Source organism: Grus americana, chromosome 1, assembly GCF_028858705.1.
Source record: "Grus americana isolate bGruAme1 chromosome 1, bGruAme1.mat, whole genome shotgun sequence".
Lineage (NCBI taxonomy): Eukaryota > Metazoa > Chordata > Aves > Gruiformes > Gruidae > Grus > Grus americana.
In genome coordinates, this window is record NC_072852.1 from 94847537 (window position 1) to 94872874 (window position 25338).

At 39.8% G+C, this 25338-nt stretch overlaps 2 protein-coding genes across 2 annotated transcripts in view; one reads left to right on the forward strand and one right to left on the reverse strand.

Moving 5' to 3' along the window:
• The window catches only part of TBC1D23 (TBC1 domain family member 23), a 125929-nt gene that overhangs the window by 54644 nt on the left and 45947 nt on the right, over positions 1-25338 (forward strand). The gene's annotated exons all lie outside the window — the stretch shown is intronic.
• TOMM70 (translocase of outer mitochondrial membrane 70) lies at positions 963-23591 on the reverse strand. The gene is made up of 12 exons (XM_054828087.1): positions 23287-23591; positions 15961-16134; positions 14558-14684; positions 11888-11997; positions 9914-10062; positions 8553-8760; positions 7815-7949; positions 6519-6626; positions 5692-5808; positions 4748-4845; positions 4114-4236; positions 963-3112 (listed from the first exon to the last, which is right to left on the reverse strand). The coding sequence occupies exons 1-12, from the start codon at positions 23545-23547 to the stop codon at positions 2959-2961; spliced, it is 1764 nt and encodes a 587-aa protein (XP_054684062.1). The 5' UTR covers positions 23548-23591; the 3' UTR covers positions 963-2958.

Here is a 25338-nt window from a genome sequence, read left to right on the forward strand (position 1 = left end):
AATAATCTCTGCATTGGTAGAAAAACAGGCACTTTAAGTGTCTACATTACACATATGCACCAGTATTTAAGTACAGAAAAACTGCCAGTAACCCCTGAAATAGCTCCACAATTTCAGCCTGCAAGAGTTTAAATTCTTTTTAAAGAAGTGGCAGAAAAGACAGTAATGCCTGTTGTATCAGGTAGTGTTAGTATTATTGCAGCTGGGGAGCCTGGTTAAAGCTGCATCCACACTGCTCTTAATAGTTCCAGACTAAGTTACAGAACAACTCCTTAGCATATGTTAGTTCCCTCTTTGCTCTTGATCTGCAATTAGATCCTAGTAATTCAAGTAATTTCTAATGTCTATTTCAGCAAACACAAACAGCAGGGATTTTAAACTATTAGAATTAAGATGCAAGACAACTATGTGTAGAAGCAGCTTCCCAGAGTCTCTAGGATACACCAAGCTTATCCAAGGCTTCAGTACTCGCTTCCTACATTATTTCAACAGATTTTTTTTTTTTAAAATAGCAGTAATACTTGTTTCACTTCAGCTCTCAATCCCTACAAAAGAAAGCTTTTCTCCCAAGTTCACATGCATACCTGGCTTAAAGCAAAACCTCAACCATTTAAAAAAAAAAAAAAAAATCCCTTTCAGTAAAGGGATGCACCTGCATATACACACACATTAACAGGGTGTCAGCTACTCAGATTGCCAGCTTTCATGGCTGGATTTCCCTTCCCATGTAATTGTCAGCTCTCAAGATCATACCTCTGTGGCTGATGGAAGCAATGGGAGAGGAGATTGGTCAATTCCATGCCTCCTCTTCATTCATTTTTTTCTTGAAGCAAGAGAAGATCACAGGGAGTCAGTCATTCACAGTTCTTCCCAGATTCAGAGCAACTTCAACTAAGCACAGAGAGCACCCTACAGAGAACAGCTTCATCAAAACCTGTTCTTATACATGTCAGAGAGAGATACTTGAAGGTAACATTTATTTTTTCAGTTTACAGGTGCTACGTCATTTACAAAAAAAAAAAATTACAGACAATGCATCCTTTCAGTGCAGTTTCAAACTAGTTCAAGAACAGGCAAGAGTCTGTGATGATTTGGAATGCTAGTATTTGACAGCACATGCTTTTTTCCCTTAATTGATTGGGTGGGGTAAGGAATGGGGTACAGGTAGGGTGAAGAGGAGAAAATGCCAATGTAAATAAGGCCATGCGAATAAAAACTCCTCAGGAGAACAGGACACATCGGTCAGTCTGGCATATTTTTGTTCTCAGGTAACTGATGCAGAGTTTGGAAGTTCCAGAAGATGTGTGACACTCGGTATGTGCAGTGCCCTTAGAAGCTGCCAGTACCTTCCAATGCCTTCAGTTCTACACCAACAGTATGATTTCAGATCACCTACTGAGCTAGCTAAATTAGAAGGATTACATTAAATCTTTATGCCTACTCTCCACCGTTTGAATTTTCAATTGTAGTTGCTGGGAGGAAGGAAGGTCAAGTTGAAAATACAAGCTGCTGCTATGTAGTGTCACAACCAGAGAACAAGACAGTTTGACCACGCCATGGTTCATTTTTTTAAGAGATGAAATACATCAGACAATTCAGCACAAGCAAATCTATGATTTCAGGATGGAAAGAAGCCCAAATTAGCGTATGGTAAATAAAGCTACATCAGTTAAGTATTTGCATGAGGTTTACCCAGCCACATCAATCCAGGGAGAGGCAAGATGGACTGACTAAAGCAAGAGAGCCCTCTGCGAAATTCCTAGCCAGAGGAAGATGGTTTATGGTAGTATTTAATAACGAGCCAATCTGCTACTAGCAGAATAGTTGCCTCCTTTCTACAGTATTTGTAATCTTGGACAAGACAGAGACTAAAGAACAAGGAAACCAGTACAGATTTTAAATCCATTATTTGAATTTTGGCCTATGCTTTGTTCCTTATCTCACTTAATCCTGCAAAGGGGTTACTAGAAGGAGCAGATCAGAACACAGCAGTCTCTAGAGACTGAAGAGAATTTAGGCAGTCTATTAGCCGTTACATTTAAGCAAGTGTGTCAGAGATTACAAAGATTATAATGCAAGCATGACCTTACCTTGGCAGCTCTACTCCCAGCAGTGCTTTCTGTTCTTGAAAGTCCCTCTGAACCCTCTCAAGCAATTTCCTGCGACATCCAAGTAAGGACTGCTGCACTGGAACGCAGCCTTTCTTCCAGTAAAACCTAGGCTGCAGCAGCGTTACCTGACGTCTTTCCCCAACCAACCTTTGTACTAGCTCTCCTATACAGTATGTATGCTAGGGCTTCCTGGAGTGAGGATAGGGACTATCAAATTAATTCCCTAATAGCTGCCAGAGGAGTATTTCTAAGTAAGTTATGCAGAAGGTGGGAGGGGCTTTAAGGGAAGATTGTGCATGCTTGCATATATTTACAGGGATTCTCTCCACATTTACTGACTTAAAAAAACCCTCTATTATTAAACAGTTTGAAAATTAATTTTTTACTTTTTGCAAAATTAAAATCAACCCTCAAGGATTAATTGCATATAAAAAAGAAACCTATTTTACAGCACTGACTAGTATTACCTTTAAAATCAACAGGAAAAAACCCAACATGCTGTAATATTGTTTGATAAAGCAAAAATCGCCCACAGCATAATCACCCAAAATGAACCAATGTGAAGTTTTTATTTGCATGGCCAAAATATCTTCCTTTTGTTCCCCTGCAACTTTATTTCCCTTGACACACTTCAAGGTTTTTGCTGCAGAAGGAACAAGATGCAACACTGTGTACTTCCTTGAACAACCACTCCCACAACACCTAAACATTTAACAGATGTAGCAAATGACAACACCACGAATGGGAAAAAACTAAGTTCCACCATTCAACATGGTCTGCAACAGCGTCTTTAGGGCTGGCTGAAGTGGGCAACTTCACTTTAGAAGGTCATTTTCTCCTCGTTTTTTTACAGTGTTGGTGGTTTCAATCCATACTTCTTTGCAACTTCTGTCTGGGCATAGGCAGCATCACAGAGTGAGTAGAGGTGGGCCATCTCCATTTCAGATTTGGCCAGATTGATAGCTTTGTTGAACATTTCAATGGCTTTATCCAGATTACCTCTGAAATAAACCAACATGTTGTACAATTAGGACTGGCAAAGCAATCTCTTCATCTCTACAGTATCTCTTCTTTCTTTGGGACCTACAGTCACCACTACTAACAGCTTAAACAGACTTTGGGAGGTACCACTAGGAGAACTTGTGGTGATGACAAGCAAACTGACAGGAGTTGTTACCAAGCCTAAGCAACTAGGACAGCTGTTTAACAGCCTTCCTCTTGTGAGCCCCCACAGATGGTAGTGAGGGATAAAGTGTTCTCCACAGGACACCCAGTTTACTACAAAGATAATGCTGAGACAACTAAATGAACTCTCATCTCCCTGGAAGAGAGCTGCTATACTTAAGAGGAAAACTAGCAAAGACAAGAGCTCATATTATTCAAATAGGAAATGCTTGCAAAATTTCTCATGCCAACAGTTTAATTGTCTGTCCTTTTGATGGCTAGACATGTAAAAAAGACTCTACTATACTCTCAGCTACACCCCAAACTTTTGCGCAATTGTAATACAATGCATTGTTACAGCATAGTGCATTAGACTTCCCTCTTTACTCTGTGAGCTTGCAAACTGCAGTCCTGTTGGAATTAAGCCCAAATGGTCAGGCTTAAGAGCGTAGCTCAGGATACTCGGTACAAAAGGTCCAGTAAGATATGTTTAAGGACTACATTAGATACACAGGAAGCCTAGTAATGATGAAGGAAGTCGCTTTAAATGCCAAAGGGATAGATTTAAACATGCACAGACTCATCTGCATGTTGTCCACTAAGTATGAAATTGGTGCACATAGGACCTTATCAGATCATAAAGCAAAATTATGCCATAAAGAAAGAAAAACCTTTCCTAAGAGTTACAGAACAGAAATCAGGACTTTGGGTAAGAGCTAACCTCGCACAGCACTGAGGAAAAGATCTTAAGAAAAGCTGAAGATACATGGGGAAATCTAAAGGACTCCTATAATTTCAAAAGTAACCAAGAACTTTTAACACTGCGATTCAACATTACCTTTGCACTTCAATCGTTCCCATGGTTTCATATGCAAAATCACATTTGTTATCAATTTCAATGGCCTTGCTTATGAGTTCTAACCCTTTGTCTAAATCTTGCTTCCACTGGAGCTGAAGTAAACTGAAAAAGAGAAAATTCAGAATAAAGTTCACATAATGCTCCCATAACTAAGATCACGTCAACCAAAAAAAGATCCCTAATGTTTGTAATTCCTAATGCAAGGTAGATAGTAATGTCACTGCTTTTAAAAACATTTATGTGAAAGTCACTTTCAATAAACCATGTTGTCAGTTTAATGACTCTAAAGATGAATTCCTCGCAAGACAACTTGTAACAAGTGTTTTATGAAAGAGAACACTTCAGCACCAAGCTTAAATTAAATGAGGCTAAAGTAAGAGTCATATACTCCAAGTAGATACTCAATTAGAAATGAACACTAATGAAACTTTACTGAAACTTATTTACAGTTTAGTCAAGACAAAACTACAGAAATAGATTTAACAGCACTAAGCTGTTTTCACATAAGTTATTTCTCCTGGCTAAGCTTCTAAACACAAACATTCAGTTAGGGTTGATTCATCTAAACATGCCAACTGCTCTTGACCAAAAAGATTGCAAACTCAATACGTACCCTTTATGAACATATGTAGTGGCATTGTCTGGCTCAAGGTCAATGCATTTATCATACATTTCATCAGCCTTGCCAAACTGCTGCTGATCAGTTAGTGCCTGCATCAAAAGAGAAACCTATATGTCAATACACAACCAGAACACGCACTCTGCACTAGGCTAATTCTAATTAAAACCATATTGACGATGTGAGATTGGATATAGCTCTCTTATCGTAGAGCAGGCCAGGCACACCAGTTACCAGAATTGAGGCTTTTTAGAAGAAAGCTGCTAGGCTTTCAGTGCCAAAATTACTGATCACAGTACCACCTGTAATGCGAGATCCACAAGCAACATGCTGAGTGTACTGCCAGTAATAACCATTCCAGAAGTCTGTACCTGCAAGTCCCAACTTCTTCCTTTTTCAAATGTACTTTTTTCCAAAGAGAAATGCATCCATACTGCCTACCTACTCAAAATCAGAACATCTCATGCTTCGTACTAGAACCAGCAGCATATTTTCTTAGAGAAGAAATGACAGTCTCTGTTGCAAGTGTACTCTGAACATCTGCACTAAGCTCTGCTTGACCAGTATATGTCACTTGTAGCAGAATGAAACTGTTACCCTACTTCCACACACTTAACTCCCAAATTACCTACAGAATCCCTGACGTCCATCAAGTGAGATGCCACACACATGCAGGAATTCTAGAGGAAGCGTATGCCAGACCTCTGTCGCCTAATAACGACCCTCGACTCATCACTTACATTCTGCTCCAGCAATTCCCCATCTACCTCCTTCACCCAGAACACCCATACCCAGAAATTCAGGTAGCTTATTAAAGACAGTGTCTTATCTCAGAACTTATTCTCAAAGATCTTCATATATTATTTGAAGAAATATATGCTGCCCAAGATAAAAGGTACAAGAAAATGCAGTATTTTCTTTAAGAGAGAAAAACGTACCTGAGCATAGAGTGCATAGCCTTCGGCACACTTTGGAAATTTTTTAATGACATCTTCAAAGCCTTTCATGGCTACTTGCACAGGCAAAGGATTACTTTCTGTATAAGCCTGGCGATACTATTCAAGAAAGGGAAAAAAAAAAAGAAGGAAAAAAATGAAACACCACCACACACCAAAAAAAAAAAAAGGCTCGTCAGACCTCTACCCACTTCCCCAACAGATGCATGCTTCATAACAATTACAAGTTCCACAAGGTGACATGCCTGTACATCCTACCAAATCTGGTTTTAGGAACCTACCATGTGTCCAAGCCTCTGGTAGAGTGGACTTGGAGAGGAGAAAGGATGAAAGAAGGAAGGCCTGATATTGCCAATAGCCTCTCTCAATTTCAAAAGCCTAGAAATTCCAAGCCTAGATTTCCTCCTTGTTCACTCCATGCAAAGCTGTCCTCAGAAGATTCCTGCACGCAGAGGCATTGTACTAGCTTGAAAGTTTGTTTCCAATGTCTTGAAGATGATAGTTTTCCACAACATTAAAGGTTTATTTAAATCATTTTTATATGATACAATTAGAGTGAAGATTTGTTTTCCTCTACCACAAAACAGAAAAGATGACCTAGTGTTTGAATAATGACCATTGCAAAATTAAAGTAGCAAACCCTTACTCCAACTGAAGTAACTTGCATTGTTTACCTTGTTATTCAAAGATACTTAGGTGATGTTGCCCTACTTTTCCATTAAATTGGAAAAAAGCAGAGAAATACAGTATGTTTTCCAGAACTCTTTAAGAAGAAAAAGCACCCAGATAAACACCAGCATGTTACCTACCAGAGCAAAACATTTCTGTGCTTGAGCCAAGGCAGAGTCGGGTCGCAATCGGATACATTCATCAAAGTCTTCCACAGCCTCTTCAATTTGGTCAAGCAGAATTTTCAGCTAGCCAGAATGAAAGAAAATCCTATTTCTGTATTTAATCTGTGCTTCAGACACTTAAGTGATAGTTCAGTTAGTGTCAGTTATTCATATCGTCTCCGGTTCCGTTTTACAACTGCCTAGAAACCTACAAAACCCATGACTAAAAATCACTGCCGTAAAATAACAGAGCCACCATGGAAACATTGGCTTCATGCACAAAAAGGCAGCGTCCATGCAGAAGGGATTGAGAACACTTGCATTTTAGACTGTTGCCATTACTGCTTTGGCATTACGTCCAGCCTCCAAAACTATGCACATTTCCTCAAGTCATTTCGCCTTGCTGTAGTTAATGCCTGTAGACTATTTGGATGTCGAAACATTTTGGCTTTCCCAGCTTACATTTCAATTTTTTATGTATTTATTTTTTTAATTTTTTCCCCTGACATTCTCATTCCTCCACGAGAGTGGAGCTCACTTCATCATTCTCTTACTTTATTGTGAAGCTACTGTAAAACACTAATTTTCAATCTGCAGAAAACTTTCATTCCCTTCAATCAACACATAACACCATTCTTATCTCTGAGCACTAAAGAGATCTAACAAATTCATGGAGTGAGGCACTTGATCCGTGGAAGTCTTCCTTACGAATACGACTTAGCATATCTGCATATGGTAGTGTTTCCTTTTTCTTCCAGCACCTTTTATATTACACTTCTGCGGAAGCAGGCCTCTCTAGGCCTAGAGATTAGTCAAGGACACAGCAGTGTCACAAGCCAGAGAGGGATGAGCTGGACAGATGCAAGTCTAGGCCGCAGTGCTGCAGATGATGAGTTATCAGGAACACACCTTACATCCACTGTAACAAAGTTTCCTTCTATGCAGATACTGCTCTGCCATATCAGGCCCCTTCACAAAGCAGCTTCTATATGCTGCAAATGCCCTAGTACTTTTAAGTCAGAGCTTGTACTGATAGAGGGCTGAACCTCTCACACTTTGCATTCTTTCCTATAGCTACAGAAATAAACTGCTTCTGTCTGATTCGAACCTGCAAATTAGTCTGCATGTTTATTCTGCAACAGTTCCAAATTAGTTCATGTTTTTCTGCCACAAACAGTATAAAGCATCTCCAATGATGTACGGATCTTTATTTTTCTTTTAGTATGTACTGAAATATTCAAGTATTAGGACAAAACCTCTAATGTTTCTTACTTGTCCTCGATGGTGGTAAACATCTGCATTCTGAGGATCAATATCAGCAGCCATGTTAAAGTCCTGAGTGGACAGCACAGGTTGCTGCTGCTGCATATACATACTTCCTCGTTTGATCAGAGCATTAGCTCGGAGCTGTAAAAAAAAAGTTCAAAGAAGCATTAGCCACTCCAACAAAGCCTTAAATCTGGAGGAATGTTACAACTACAGTAATTTTTTTCATTTGACTAGTTTCTCCCACTGACAGATTTCATTCATTCTAAGCAGGAGAAAGTTTCATATTGGCTCTGAATGAATCAACTCCCTTGCTTAATTTCAAATATGTCAGCCTACACTTCCATCTCAGTGGATTTTCAACCCCCAAAAAAATCCTTTAGAAGACAGCTTCCCTATGCTTACAAATAGATCGGCATTTTTGAACCAGTTCAATATGCAAGTACAATTAATGTTTTTACTCTTATTTATGAACTGTTTTTTCAGACCAGATAAGCTTCCAATTTATTTAGCTTCCTCTGTTCTTTAGTTTGTATTACATAGCACAGCTGTCTCAAAAATAAACAAGCCCTTGAAAAACAATTTTTCAGGAATAAAAAGACAAAATGGTAAAGAAACCAGAAAACTCCCATTAAAGTATCTGAAAACTTAGGAAAACAGGCTCTTGAACTATACTGCAAGTTTATCATCTAACTTTTATGTTTTCTCAACCCAAACTACAATCCAGCTGTGACAGATTCTTACCTTCACATTTGCATCTTCCATGCTGATGACCTGATCTAGGTCTGGTTTGGCAGCATTTGCATTGCCAATAAGTAAGTAGAAAGTAGCTCGCAGAAGCAAAGCTTCTGCCATGTATTTTCCCTTTGCTTCAATTTCTTTTGTGCTTTCACTGATAATTTTGTCATAGTTCTCTTCTTCCATATATTGTTTTGCTCTCAAATAGCCAGAGCTGTAAATGATGTAAGAACAGTTGTATATATACATGCATTCACTGAACACTGCATTTCAGTTCAGACTTTTCATTAAATCATAACAAATACTAACTTTTGCTATACTCAGTTACACCACCAGCATTGTAAGTAGAGTTACAAATATTCCTGGATGGAGCCATCACAAGCTGAAAACAATTTAGACAAAAAATGCCCAAATTACATTGGAAATAAAGAAGAAAAATGTTTTAAAGCTCTTGAACTTGAGCTTCATTTGTCCCTTGAAATTTTTTTTCACATTAAGGACAACGATAATCTCTGCCTTAAAACAAGAGGGCTGGGATGGAATTCCAGGTCAGAAAAGTGAAATATTAAACCTAGCAATGTGCAGTTTGTAAGTGTAAGAAAAGATTTCACAGCAAAAATTACAGTAAGCACTACCTTGTCCTCAGCTAAGTATCCTGGATTTAGTGAATCTGCCTGTAGATCAGGACAATCTATCTTACTTTTTTAAAAAAAATCATAACGCTGTTTGCAATGGTTTCTGCACTGGCAGCGGTGATATCTTCCAAAAACAAACTGGAAAACAGCACAGTAAGTTAAAGCACCATCCATGTTTTTTTCTTTTCAAAAAAAGAAAAAGCTCAAGCTTTTCTTTGTCAGAACAAGCTTCTCATTTATGTGCAATTTGATTCCAGAAAGATAAAACACCTTCCAGCCTCAGTTGCTGTAAAAGCATAGTTTTCATTAACAGAGACCCTTTTCCTAGCTTGTCTTCTGCCTTCCAACCCAAAGACTAACTTGCTCTCTTCCTTGGAAACTCTCCTTCAGTATAAAATACTCCTTTCTCCAGAAGCATTATTCAGCACTATCCAGTCCTCCCATCTCCTAAGCTTTACTTATTGTAGTGTAGTAAATATTCAGCATATCTTCCCAATCTGAATGTCCCTCCTCTGTTTAGCACATCGAAGCCACCTCCAGTTTGGAACTAGCAGTCAGCTTTCATAAAAATTTCATTTTTAATACTGTTCTCATTTCATAGGCTCACTTTATTACCATGGGATTCCCATGCCAAGTACTATAAAAATAACAACGTTGCACTGAGCAGAATGTCAAAATCACTGAAAACTTAATTCCAATACCAAACAATTCCCAACTGTATTGTACACTCACTTTTCTTTTACTTCAGAAGCCTCTCCCTCCTTATCTTTATCTTCATCTGATTTCTCACCCTTATGCAAAGGTTGGGAGATTATATCATCTGTGAAAGAGCTGAAGTAGGATTTAATGAACTGTGGTGAGGGCATCAGAGGCTCACGATTCTGAAACAGAGAAATGTAACTTCAAGTCATTAGATGGTAAGATCGGACGGTAAATATGGAATGGATAAAAAAATTATTATAAAAAAAAGAATTCATGAAAGAACCAATGTATGACTTTCTGCTATCTCATCTGACAGTCTTATATGACATTTAGGGATTATTTAAGCTTCAGATCACAATTCAATATCCATCACCAGTAGAAATAAAGTGAAGATGGTCAGGAGAGGAGGGAGATAGTATCTTTCTGCATGTGTGACTAGAAATGACGACTCTTAGGATATCATAAGACACTGGGTAGATACACTAAAGCAGTATGCATGCATATAAATTGGGTGAAAAATGCAAGCTGGCAGTTAAAGCATGAGCCTAATTTCAAGTAGATTCTGAATGGCAATTTGACCTTTCCTCCAACTTGTCCAAGAGAAGCTGCTGTCTATCGTTACAATGAAGAATAACAAGGCAATATCCTAATTCTACATGGAGCTTGGCCCAGAGACCACACATTTTACTTGAAGTCCCAGAAATAACACCTCTCAGATACAAAATCCTTTCTATAGCCGAAAAATATTTCTTGCTCAAGATGAGCACCACACACAAGATTAACAATTCAATCTCTCCTGCAAGAAAAGTCTGAATGCACTCTTCTGAATTTCTCTATTAAGTTCTATCATAATAGCGCCAATTTGAAGCACACCTATTTTATGATGCTACCACCACCACCACACTAATAGCACATTTCATTTTTGTTATCTTGACATTACACATTCATGTGAGTTTCTACAGGAAAGAAATTCAGTATCTCAAAACCAATGTGGATTTCAGTACTTCAACCATTGCCACAAAAACCAAACAAGAATGTTTCAATAACAAGTGAGAATACCTGTCTCAACTTTTTTGGAAACCTACAGCCACTTAAAATGACTGCTCCTGTCTAACCCTATACTTCCATAGTTCTCTTTTCTGCAGTTTCCAAACAGTAACGCAAAGACATCTGAGTGCCAAAATAGGTAAGTGCAAGTATGAGCACTTATTTACAGAAATGGAACAGAAACAGCCTGTGACTGAATGTCACAAGGACATGAAGGCATATTTCTCAAGACAGAATCAGGAAGCCTGACCACTAAAAGATGTGACTTCACACTGCATCATTTTTTCTTAAGAAATGCTTTTTTGCCTTTTTTTTTAATTAAAAAAAAAAAACCCACCAACCTTAAAACAATATTATTTTGCCACTTTCTAAAACGCAGGAATTCTGCTGTCAACTTAAATCTTTCCTACATGAAATTTCTATTTATAAAACCACAAATAACCTGGGGAAAGGGCCATCAATCATCATTCTTCTCATTTTAAGTTATTCATTACATATGGAACCAACATTTTTATGCATTTTCAATTATTAGTTACACATCTTCCTATCTCAACGCACATACCTACCTCAACCGTCTGATGTGCAAATGAACATTTGGCTACTGCTGTTCCAACATGTCTGTTTCCATTATGTTGCAAGTCCAGAAAAGCCCCATGTAAGGCAGCACACCAACTTAGGTGTCTCCTGAATGTCACAGTAAGTTTGATTATTAAAGGGAAACAATTGTTAGAAACAGGCCTCTCTTCCCTACTGAGGTTTCAAAAAGTTTGGACAGGTCCCAAAGGAAAAAAACATCGGTACAATAGTAGCTTTGTACAAAACCGTTTGTGTCGACTCTTACACTTCAGCAGATGAAGACAGTGACTTGCTTACAACAATTGACAGAATGCCAACAATCAACATTTCACCAACCGATCAGGTGAAATCAGAAGTTGTCAGCAATACCACAAGTCCTACCTTGTACTTCTCTTTAGCCTTTTCTTTTCCAAGGAGTTTAAGAACTTTATCAGCTAATAACATACTTTGCTGGTTTTGGAAGGCTTCTAAAATGCAGACTGCAGTGACGTCTAGGAAACAACATACAAAAGTGAGATTAAAGACAAATTCTGATAGTCGCTGGAGTACACTAAAATGTGCCACTATTACAATGAGTCACTGTCAAACTAATGAATGTCCTCTTCGAGGGTAAAAGCCTCTGTTTCCAGTTTGCTGTATTCACCATATTTTCCAAGATACAAATTTGTATCCAAAATGACCTCTTTGTGATAAAAGGACTTCATGACAGTGAATGAAAGAAATTACATTTATTTTTATCTTCACGTTTTTATCTAGAGAAAAACACATTTAGATGAAGAGTGAAAATGTATACCTCCAGCAGGGGCTTTCAACATTTTGAAACCTTGGAGATAGTAATTATGTTCCTATTATGTTCACATTAAAAGCGTTAACACAGCTTCTCTTCTGGGACTGGTCCTAATTTTCTACTTCTAAAATTCACATCCAGTCCAATCACATCTTGCTTCTTCCTCAGTTGAAGAACTCTTCCCATATTATACCTCAAATTTTTCTGCTCGCCTCTGACTTTGGAATAGAGCAAGTTTAAGAGAAATAGCTTGCTGGCATATTTAGAGTGCTAGCCCATGTCATTCACACATACAGCCTCTGCAAATGTTAACCCATTGCTGCCTGAATCATGCTTTGCAGTGTGAAATGTGCTCTTACAGTACATTATCATTATTTCTCTGGATCCTCTAAGTTAATGTATTATTACCATGGATTTTTCCTATTTAATTTTCACTTAAACATCTGTAAAGATGAACAGTTTGGACTTGAAATTCAAACAGTGTATTGTTAATACACTTCAAAAGCAAGTGTCTTGCCTGGGAATTCAAGTACAGTTTCTGTAATTCTACACCCTATAGGTACTATTATGCCATCATTTATACAGAAACTCCCCACAACTCTAGCATGGTCAAGAAGCACATCGGAGTCCCCAGGAAAACATGCTACACCCAGAAAGAGTGTGAAAGATAGTGTGCAATAATACTGTACTACAGCACCTTAACAGACACACTTTGCCCAAAGCGGGCAGCTGTAAACTAGTGCCAGGACTTGGGTGAGGCAGCAACAATTTCCCAGTACTGCCAGGGATCATTGGAGGAGTTTTTTGCTGGTGGTGGTGGTGGGTTTTTTGGGGGCGTTTGGTTTTGCTTTCCTCCACTACATGGACATACCCTACTTCTTGGGATTTTACTGGCCATACATGGTTGGCAGGTAAAAGCAGTACGGTATTAGAAAACCAGCATATCTCAGAAAAAGCAGGTAATTTTCAGATCTGAAAAACCTGCAAGCTAAAAATCAAACACAAATCAAGGTTGAAAATAATTGCTACAAACATTACTACTATTAACATTAAAAAGGAGTTATATTAAAAAGCTATCCTACTATGGCAGGGACACTTGATCTTTCTTGGGGCTCTTATCACCTGTCAGTTTATCGCAACTACATAAGGTTTAGATTTTATTATAGCACTCCGGAAGTGCAGCTGTTGGTCAATTAGTGATTGGAAAGGACTAAATGACCTAAGTAGTCCTTTTCTAGTCACTATGGTCTTGCAGGGCACAAAGGCATTCTGCGAGCAGCTAAATAAGTAGATAAATAAGATTTCCACATCTTATTTACCTTCTAGTTTAGCAGATGTAATTCTTAGCTGTTATACATAATGAAACTAATTTAACAGTTATATTTGCCAGTCAGAGCACATCCTTATTTTCTGTCCTTCTTTGATAATGAGCACAGCTCAAAATTTCATTTGCCTTTTAATCTTACATCAGCAAGAATGATTTCACTTGATGAAATTTAAATGGGTCCTTTCAAACAGCGTCCCTTAGTTCAAAAGTGCCCTCAGACAACACCTGACCTGTAGTACTCCTTAATTTTCATGGCTTCTCAGTCATGTCTTCCTGACAGTTCAAAATGTATTGTTAGGAATAGTATTAAGAAGGACAGTATTTGGAAGGATTTGACACAGTAGTTTCTGCCAAATACAGAGTGTTGACATTTAAAAAGGGTTTTTTAAAATCTGTTCCAATTTTCATAATGGTTATATATCAGAATGAAATGTTACTGAAGCTGTTTTCCCTTTAATACCTGCCAAATGCATTTAAATGACTGTAATACTCTTGTTTCTGACCATATATCTCCACCTGCAAAAATATCTCACTTTCTGTAGTGGTACCGAACAGGGAAGAAAGTTTGTTACTGTATGGAAGTAGAACAACTGTTGTCTGGGTTATCCACTCAGCATGTTACATGAGTTCTATTCTAAAATGTAGGGAGTTTCCTGGAAAAAGAATACCTTGAGTTGCTGCAGTAACATCAAAATCTCAGCAGCTATTTCAGATCTAAGCAGAAAACAGCTTGAAAAACAGGAAAAGATTTCCTCTTACGAGAGAAGAAAATGTATTTGCAGTAGCTATGAATGGTTTTAAATAAAGAAATATTTTAAATAAATAGTTCTGTATTACTGTAGTTACAGAAGTAAAACCAAAACAATCCCAGAAGTTATTCTCTCCTAAGTGCCTGAGCTAATTCCACTTTTAAGTACGCACATCAAGAGACACTCACCTTCTAAACATTCCTTCTTATTGTCTAGCTTCTCGTGAGCTTTTGCGCGTCTGAAGAGAGCTTTTACATATTTAGGATTAAGCTCAACAGCCTTTGTGCAGTCTTGTGCCACTTCTGTCCATTTTTGCTGTGGGTAGAAAATACCACAGTGAGAGAGGCCCTACTCAGCTGCATTACATTAGCTTTCCACTACCAACTCCAGGGTCATGCCCACCTAACAGTAGCCGCAGTTCCCAGGGCTCTGGTTCTACCTGCTTGCTTCTATTTCTGCAAGTTTCTCAGTAAGAAACTGCCAGGCACCTCTGGAAGCCACCTGCACCAGAAGAGCCACAAAACAGAAAAGGAATTCCTACAGAAAAATGAAACCAGACAGTTGTACAAAGCATATGGGAGAAGATAATGAGTTGATGTGAAGATGCTTGCAGGAGGTAACACTGGGACTGAAAGACTGATACAAAACAAATAGAAGAAAAAACATGAAAACATAATGAAAACCAACAAGTTTAACAAAGTGCTAACACTTTTTTTTTTTTTTTTTAAATTTGTTACTTCAATTTACTATGCTATGGTACCACAAAGGGATGATAAATGAGTATGTAGGAGTAGAGATGGTCAAGGAAGAACTAAGAACTAAAAATCCATTTATCTGCAAAATTGATTATCAAAACAGGCTTTTCTAATAACTGAAAAAGAGGAACCACACACATTTGGGTTCTTTATGGTATGAATTAGTGTTATAAGTAGTATTTGATTAGATAAGAACTGGTTTATCTCTCCTCTAACTTTCAAGACTAGATTTCTCTAATCACATAGTCTCTCATACTTCAGACTATACGAAGCCAATTTTTCCACTCCTTTATACAGCTCACCAACTTGACCTCATAAGCAAATCTACTGATACCATAATAAACACTGGTTGACTTCTAAAACTAGTATCAAGTATACTCAGCTATCCAGTAAATGTTACTTCCACACGTGCAAAATTTAGGTCCTGGGCTTTACTAAGATTTTGGTGATTTTTTTTTTGTTTAATTTTTGAAGTGGCATCCTTCCAAAATATTTGGTCTGTCACTTAACAGTTAAAGAAACACTCTAGTAGTGAGAAACAAAGTTAACTTATATACAAGAAAATCGTTCCAGAGGATAAGAAATTAAAATCTTGGCTTACAAGAAAGGCACATATAAGAATTACATAAGAGACTGAGAATAGTTAACAGAAAATAATTTTATTTATATGTGGAAAAGTATGATGAGCTAGTGAAAAATAGCTGCAAACAACGGCATCTTGTGGTGAAGGCAGCAGATATCACCACCTGAGATCTTTCAGTGGACAAAAGTGATAAAATACACACTTTATAATGCAACTTTTCAGAATAAATACATAATGATCTTTAATTTCTTACCAGTTGTTCATAGGCAGCAGCTCTATTTTGATAGAAGGTAGAAAGATCAAGGTTTTTCTCAGGTGGGCACAGGCTGATAGCCTCAGTATAACACTGAATAGCTTGTTCATATTTTCCTGCTTTAAAGTATTTGTTTCCTTTGTTCTTGGCTGCTTGGGCTCTATCAAGAGGGCTCTGAAAAAGAAAGTGACAGGTCAGTTCAAATAAAAAAAAGCATCACCAGACACAAGCTATGCACTTAAGGGCTGATGTTCAAGTTACTTCTCCAAAGACTAAATATGTGAATACAACAAAGCCCTCAAAGCAATTCAAAAAAGTTTCCTAGTGAAATACACATAGCCTACAAGACCAGAGCTGATTCAGCAGACTATGAGTTAAATACGGAAAACACTTTGTGGAAAGACCTACTGAGCAAGGCAAATAAAACCTGTAAGGAAAAGAAAGCTGGTTTGCCTTCCATACACTAGACAAATTAACTAACTTGACAGCTAACTCCTCTACAGCTTCACACAACCTGCTTCATCCAATCACTAATACAAAGTGCTGGACCATCACGGTCTGTTGTTCTTAGCAGAGGATGGAAAACTTTGCTAACTGGCCTGTGACCCTGTTAAATTCTGCACAGCCTGTTGATCATCTGCATTTCTGCAGAAACTAACAGTGCTACCTGTAACCCCTAGATTTACAGATCAGTTATCAAATGTTGTGGTTTATAAGGAATCAGATGTAAAAAGCTTCTCTTTATCAAAGGAGTGTGACCCACATTCAAGAAATACACAGCTGCCAGACCAAAATGAACAGAGGTATTAGCACACATGCCATCCTACCAACCTCTCCGAGGAGGGAAAGAATACAAACTTGGGGGCAGTAATGCCTTAATAACTACAAGATTCACATCTCACCTGTTGAATCACGCACACTGAAAAGAACATCTAAGATTTGCTGGCCATCGTAAATGCTGCTCTTTGACCACACTTCTGCCTCCTGTCTCCCCTCATCAACCACCAGCATCAAACTACACCCAGACTGCTATAAGACAAGCTTGAAAGCATCTTTGCATTTCATCAGCCTGTTTCCCTTAATGTCTCCTCATTTCATGCCGGTCTGATCTTTCTTAGCATCTAAATGATGTTTAAAACTGAAAACCTGAAGGGAACCCAGGAGATGCTGTACAATCCCTCTCTTTTAAGGCCTGGTTTCCAATCATAGCATGAGAGAACCAGATAACGAGTGTCAGCCTTAGTTCCTACATAAAAATAGGCATCCAAATAGAACAAAGTATCCTACAGGCACTCTCCTGAGGAGAGACTTGCCAGTGAAACCATATAAGGGAGAGAATTTCTTAAATATCCCTACTGCCAGAAATGCTCTTCTCTCACAGGTCACCAATCACTGGGATTACAGGAAATCAATCTGCACCATCTCCATTGTTCACAGAACAAGATAATCTGCATGGCTTTTAGATTTTTGTTTTTTAATGACTTAAAGTCAAATTGATAAAAGATTAACTTCACCCTTTTTCGTACACTGTATGTAACTCTATGGATACACAAATCAGAATTAAGAGTACAAATATTTTTACTGAGACAAGTAACTGTGTACTTGAGAAGTTGTTTCTTTAAAACTCAACCCAAGTTTGAAAAGGTTACATTTACTTCAAGTATATCCTAAATTTAGCTCCCAGTACACCACCACTTCTCTTTTAACTAAGGAAAGGGTTATACATATGCAGCAAACAAATGCACGAAAATCAGCTTGAATTTTTCCTTCTGCATTTCTACAGCAAACCACATTAGAAATGTCTTTGCGAAATAATCTACAAAACTCAGCACTCTTCCAATTTCCTTGGTACCAAAGAGAAAAAACACGAGATGTGGGCCACATTCTAACATTCAGACTCGTGTTCCCAGTATGAAAATTATTTAAAGGTGCAGAAATTAAAGTAGTAATCTAGTACTGTAGGCTTATAATCACTACCAATTCCTTTAGCCCAGGGATCTATTACCCAAATATGCGACTCAGGCTGACCAGTCCATCCACTACATCCTATGCACTTTGACGCCCTACACCACAGTCCCTGCATAAAGACACATGCTACAGATGAGGACTACTGGATAATATCCAAGTAGCTGCTGCTTCTCAGCCCTCCGGTCCTTCTCAATTGCTACACTGAAGACGTATACAAACAAACAGATTATGCAAGCAAATTTCATGGACCTCATGCACAAGTAATCAAAAAACTTCACACCTCCTTCTTCCATTTTCTTGCAAATATAATAATTCTAGACATTATTTTCCAATTCCACTGCTTCTCCTCACCTGACCCATTGCCATTCTACGTGGTGCACTGGACATTTTTTTTCCCCCTAAGGTGAAGGTCCATATAGAGCAAGAAAAACTCTCAGTTTGTTGTCTTCTGATCAAAGAATCTGTGCAATAAAATGAATGGAAGTTCATAATCAATTATCTACCAAGGCACTATAAACAAATAGCTCAGAAATTATCTGCAGTTACATAAAGAGTAACATCTCAGTACTTAGGACCACTTTCAGCAACTGTTCACTAACACGTCTTAAAACAGTTTAAGCCAAAGGGCACTTGTCCATTTGAGAAGTATTCCGTTATCTAAGTAACTAAACAAGCAGATTGCTAACTGTCTAAAGACTAGACAGCACTGACAAAAAGGTCTTAACCGTTACTTTAACCTCAGGAAATGTGCTTTCCTCACAAAATGTTCAGAAACTGCATGCAAGCAACAACAACTTAACAGCAACAAACTGCCAGCTGTGAGAATAAAGCTTAGTAACCCCTAGCAATGCCAATATGGTTAAACTAGCAGTTTAGAACTTTATCTATTTGAGGGAGATGATTGTTTTTTAAAGCAGAACAAGAAATTTTCTGCCAGCCAATGCTGACAGTGATTCACAACAGAAGCACAAGCAGTCAGTTTCAGCATTTTCTTTTGGCTGAAAAGGACTTGCATGAGCCCTTGTCCCACAGATGACATGGAAGGGGACTACTGTTTCAGCTATCTTAATTTATCAATTTATGAGGGGAAAAAAAAGAGGAAAAAAAAAAAAAGCGTGCACCCTGGTCTAGACCTCTTTTTTCCTCTCCAAGTAAGAGGACTCTCTTGATGAGATCAGGTACCAGAAAAAGGTGTTGGTTTGTTTCTGAATACCTGCTGTTACTGAATATCTATCTTCCCTCTTTTTTTTTTTTTTTTTTACTAACATTCATCTCAAGTCTTATCTCAGACCTATATTGAAAGGCATTAACCAACTGTAAAGGTTTTAAGATTCTCTTTATCACTAAAACCACTATGAGAAAAAGTATGTCCACATGAGCTCAAGATGTAAATTCAGAGTGCAAGCAAGGACGTATTATAGTTAGAAATAATCAAGCTCAAGTTTACAGTACAATTTGCCAACGTTATCCATCAACCATCTTCCTTTTAAATAAGCTTGTCGTTCACGCCTACCATGAGTGAGCTGTACATGAGCTGCCAAGAGTCTAACAATTGTTCTACTGCTATTATACATGTGTTTTAAGTTTTCTACACCTGTCCACTACAGCTGGCATTAAACATAGAACTCTTACAGTAGGTTGATAGTGAGATTTATTAGGCAACAGGTGCACAGTACAACAGAAATTACTTTTTCATACTTTGCTTAGATCAATTCAGAGTAAAGTATCAACATAAGTATATCTAGACAAAGGGGTTTGATTTGTTCATATACTGATCTAATGTCACAGCAGAGAGATAGGCAACATTCAGTGACTGCTATTAAAATAGATACTGGAAAGAAGCCATCCTAGTTTGCTGTTGATCCTGATATGTAGCACCACACAAGCCAAGGAGTTTGGTCACGTTCACCCACCACTGCACTCAAGGACTATATCCAGCTCAGAAAAAAACGTGCAAAGACAGTGAATGGCTGCGGACTCAAACGACTTTGTCTGCAATACACAATGCCACACAGCTGACTAAACAGTTAAAGAATCTCTGCTCCACGCTTCCTCACGTACCAAAAACACAGGGTTAGCCTACAAACTTGCTGAAAGAGTTAAGGGGTGAGATTTAGACTCTCACAGACTTGCAAAAGGAAGTGATTTCAACTTAATGAGAAAAAAAAATACTCAACCAACACATTACCTCACCAACTAACCAGTGCTCGCTCCTGTCAAGACAAGGAGGGTATAAACTTGCTAAGAAGTTATCATGGAATAAATAAAAAAACATGAATCAACTGGCTATCAATTAATGCAATAAATGCAAAGCAATTTACTTCTCCAACATGTTCAAGTTATGCAACATTCACTACAAACTAAGAGAGCACATAAAAAGCAACTGCTGTTACTGAGTAACTAAAACACATTCCATTGAAATTATAAGAAACAGTGACAACCTCTGTAATTAACAGATGCAATTTGACCTCCCGACCTTTGAGTCATCCACAGACGCAGTTTCATCATCGGCACTTAACTGGTCCAATAACACCAGTTTACTGTACTGTTGAGGAGCTGTGCTTACAGAAGGAATCTCAAAAGTAGTTCGGCTTTTCCCGATATAGCACCTATGCTAAGGGCTTCTGCCAACACAACATCAGTCACAGATCACACACTTGGCCAGTGCATCTGTGCCAGGAGAATCCTCTAGTGCAGACGCAGCCTGGGGAAAAAAACGTGAGGCCTCTGCAGCAGGTAAAAGAAAAGCTTGAACTGCATGCAAAATAGTAAGAAGTCTGAATAAAGAACAATGAAGATTTCAGACCCTACGTATTTTCAAAGAACAAAAAAAATTCAAGGTCATGTCTTCAGAAACAGTGGACAGAGCATCAAATGAATGCAGAAGTTGATTTAATGAAATGCATAAGGAAGTCTGAGTCCTAAGTTACATTTATGAGTAAAAGAATAGTTGCCTGACACACACATACACACAACTGTTGGTAGCACATTTGTTATTGACCTATGTGTTTCTCTCGTGTTTAGACTGTGAAATTAATTACTGGCTCTTATTCATTCTACAGATTTGTATTTGAAATCTGAGTTTAAAAAAATACTCCACCACAAGAGAAAGGCAGACCAATACAATGCAGGTAGTTAACAAATAAAGCATCTGCAATGGTTGTATTTTCAATCAAGGGTCTTATCCATAACTAATAAAATATGTGTGGAAACATGAAATCTACATGGCATCACCACTTTGGATATGAGGAACAGGAAAGCAATCCTCCCCATACACATAAAGCAGTCAAGGAAACCTGCAGACACATTAATTTTCCTGCTGCAGCCATATTTTGACCAACTAGACAACTATCTCATATAATCAGGCGAATCTGATACCTTTTGCCACAGTTGTCCTAAGCAATATCTCTCATTTCTTTGCCGTATAAGCAATGACACTCTTGAAGGAACTCTGGATCATATCACTCAACCATATGCTTATTCTTAGATGCATAGTCTTCCAGTAATTTAATTTGTGGAGCAATCTGACAGAGCTAGACACAGTATTTTAAATCAAGTGCTATATAAGTGTTTGAAATGTTTTAAGTGCTTGCTTCAACTGCAACTACAGAATGACTACAGACCACTTGATAGTATATACTGTAATTCAGAAATATGATCAAGAAACCCAGAGTTAACATACTAACAGCAAAGTCACTGCAGCTACACAAAGGTCATGAGTAGCCTGCAAACCAGAGCTCACACGTAGCAAGCACACTGCCATCAATATGCCAGATGCTGTTTGCAGCCAAAAGCCAAAGTTACCACAGTAAACAAAGTCTGAATTTGTCCTCTGTACACTACGTGCTCAGTACTGTTACCCATGAACTAACAAATCACTGCATTTAAGTAACTGCCTCCAGGTCCAGCATAGGTTTTGCAGCTCACTAGGCTTCCGGGAATGCCTGAGGGTACCTATGATTCACTACCTATGGAAGCTGCCACGCTCCTCACCACTCCCATGCACTCCCATGCGTTCCTGCCACTGCCCGCCTATTCGCATAACATGAATCTTAACCACTGAAATAATCAAGGTTACAACCAACCTTTTCCAATCTCCCGAAGCTGATTTTTTCTCTCCTGATCATTTCAGACAGGAAGTTTAAACTGTGGTCTGACAGTTCAGAGCATTTCAGGTGGTACACAAGAATGGGAAAAGACAATGCAGGAATATCTTAATGCGATTTTCTTATCAAAGCAAATCAGTTTGCCAAACTTCAAACATGTTTATCAATTGTAACCTTGCCTCAGTAATATAATGTGACCATCAGAATACATTTGTGACTGCAGATGTGCAGAAAGTGCACCTTAGAGGCATTCTTCCACATACGCATATAGAAGAGAATCATGGATCTGATCTGGACTCTGATTTTCCATGTTGTACTTCAACCTTTGTATAGACTGTTTGAAAATTCTCAGAATGGCAATTCACACAGGATAAATGTAAGTTTTGAAAGCATATCTATTCAGGCAAAGCGTACTCTGAAGTCTCAGTTGCTTGAATTGTATGGCTTTTGTGTTTTCATTGAAAATACTTCATTTTAAAATTATTTTCATTGTGTTTTCTTTCCACTCTACTGTATCCAACATCTCAGACTAATACACAACGGATCACAGATTTCCTTTTCAAAATACCATTCCTGAAAGTGACTTACTCAGTTAATCTACACCTCAGAAGCGGAAATGCATTCACCCAACAGCATCACATTGTCAGATCCACACTCACCTGGTTAATGCCTGCTTTATTGACAAGATGCATTCAATAACGCCCTTGGCCAAGTACCAGTACCAGGACTGGAACAAACACACGCACTCTCAACAAAGTACTACCAACCGCAGCAAGACGAGGAAAAAGCCGTGAACGTTAATGGCGGTCATGAGCACTCCGTGGTTATACGGGCCGACCTCCCAATTGTTCTCCGCTGAGCACGACGAGGATGCCACCCCGAGCGCACTCGCTGCAGCGTGGCTCCATCCCCTCGCACACGTCCTCCGGGGCCGGGACCGGGACTTTGACAACCGCCTTTTGGGCCGGGCCAGTGGCCTGCCCAGCCCTGCCTCCCACAGACCGGGCATCCCCCCACCCCTCTCCAGGCGGCCCCGCCGGCGGCTGAACACCCGCTCCCCAAACCCCCCCGCGGCCCGAGCCAGCGAGCTCAGGCCCCGACACCCCATGCCCGGTGGAGACAAGCCCCGTCCCTGCCATTAAAAGCGGCGCTTCTCCCCTCCCTCCTCCCACAGCGGCGGAGACTAACGGCCGCCGCCGCGCGCGCGGAGGGGGGGAGGGGCCCGCGCCAACGGCCGCCGGCGCGCGCTCACCATCTCCTCGTGGCCGGGCCCATCGGGTTGCCCCCCGCCGCCGCCGCCACCGCAGGGCCCGGGGCTCGCCCTCCCCTCGGGGGTCTTCCGCTCGCTCGCGCCCTTGCCGCCGCGGCGGGCCGCCCGCCGACCCCACAGGTAGATCGCGCCGGCGCCCAGCAGAATCGGCGTCCCCAGCATCAACGCCAACTGCCAGCGGGACAGCCCCGCGCCACTGCCACCGCCACCCGCCGCCGCCTCCACGGGCTTCGAGGCGGCCATGACGTGCTCACACCGCCGCCCGGGGGAGGGGAGGGAAGGGGTCACCGGACACCCGAGGGACGCCGGGAGGGGCGGGTCAAGCAAGCACTTCCGGTTCCGCCACCTGCCGGCGCGGCGGCGCCTCCTGCTGGAGCGGCGGTGTCGTGGCAGGTGCCCCCCCCCCCCGCCCCAGCGGCGCCGCATGCGAGGTACAGAGTCACCCTGGGTTTAGGTTATTAGCCCAGGCCTAAAATTCTGAGTGTATCTTTAGGTCCGGATTAATTTCGTGCAGAAGGAGTTTCTGGCCTGCTAGTATACAGGACTGATTCGAAGTTCCTAGGAGTTTCTACTGAAACATTTTGAAGAAAAATTTAAAATTTTAATTTAAATTTAAAATTTATAAATGCCATTTTTCTCTCTTTTTTTAGCTATTAATTGAATCTCTTGTTCATAAAAATCATTTAATATGCAATACTGGAATTTTATATGTGTTGTATTTACATATGCATTATATATGTGTGTGTCTATCCCTACTTAGCACCCTTACCTGTAGGCAGAGGAAGCTTATGTTTCTGTCTCCACTTATTTCCCTGGAGCACGTGGCTGAGGATGAAGAGGAGTCACCTTTGATTCTTTTTTATACTCAGATAACACTAGTCATCTCATACCTAGAAATTTCATTGCAGATGGGAGGGAAATGGAAGGAATATTTGTGAAGACACATATTGCACTGAAGAAAAAGAGGACTGAAAAGAAAAACAATCGTAAGATTGCAAAGCAAATACCTCAGGAGCCCAACTAAAATCTGCCCTGCTGGACTATGAGTCAATATATCTTCATGCCTGTAGTAAACAGCTTGAGCTGTGTCTCCTTTAATTTATGGATTATTACTATTTACATAAGCATATTTTGCCAAAGCTGTGGGATGGCCTCTCTCCAACTCTTCCCTGTCACCTGTCTCAGCACAGCAGAAGCATTTCCTTCTCCACATGACGGGCTGCAGTTCTGTCTCACATGTCAGAAAAGACGAAACTTAAGCCATACAACAGAAAATATGTATCAACAGCCCAATAGCTTCCTACTGGCACAGCCTAAACTCCACCCACGTGGTGCTTCCTATGAGCTAGCACAGGCCTTCAGATGTGCCTTGCCTGTACAGATTGGTAGCCTCAAGGACATAAGTCAAATTTAGGCTTTCAGAATACGGCCAGGAGTGTTCTTCCCCACCTGGAGAATCAGCCTACACATCCTTTTTATTGCTTCAGGTGTCTTTTCACTGTACTGCTTTGCAGGTGTTCCTCTTGCTCGTGTCCATCTGTGCCTCTGCCAAGAAAGCAGCCTGCTGCAGCTTTGATTGTGTCTCCAAGCTCCGATACACAACATCGGAGGATATGCCATCTACGCACGCATGTACTCCAGGTCCTTGTGCTAACCACGTTCTCGTCTGCCCTGGACAAGGTAAAACTCTGGCACATAGGCATCCATGACCAATTGGTCCCTTCACCCCTATTATTCAGAATGAAGGGTCCTACATCAGAGTACTGTACTTAAACCTCACACCTACACACATATCAATTAAACTGGAGTTTTGTTACTACATCTGTATTGCTAAATAGACTGAGGACAAGGAGCAAGGTTTAATGCTGGACAACTGATTCTCCATAATGCTAACTAAACTGCCAGCAAGCTTTCGGCATAGTTCTGGCCAAGGCCACCTAGCATCTCTACAGCAATGCCTAGGCACCAGGAGAACCTCCAGCTACCTAGCACACAGACAGGACTGCTTCCAATAGGAAGTTAGATTTGGGCCTC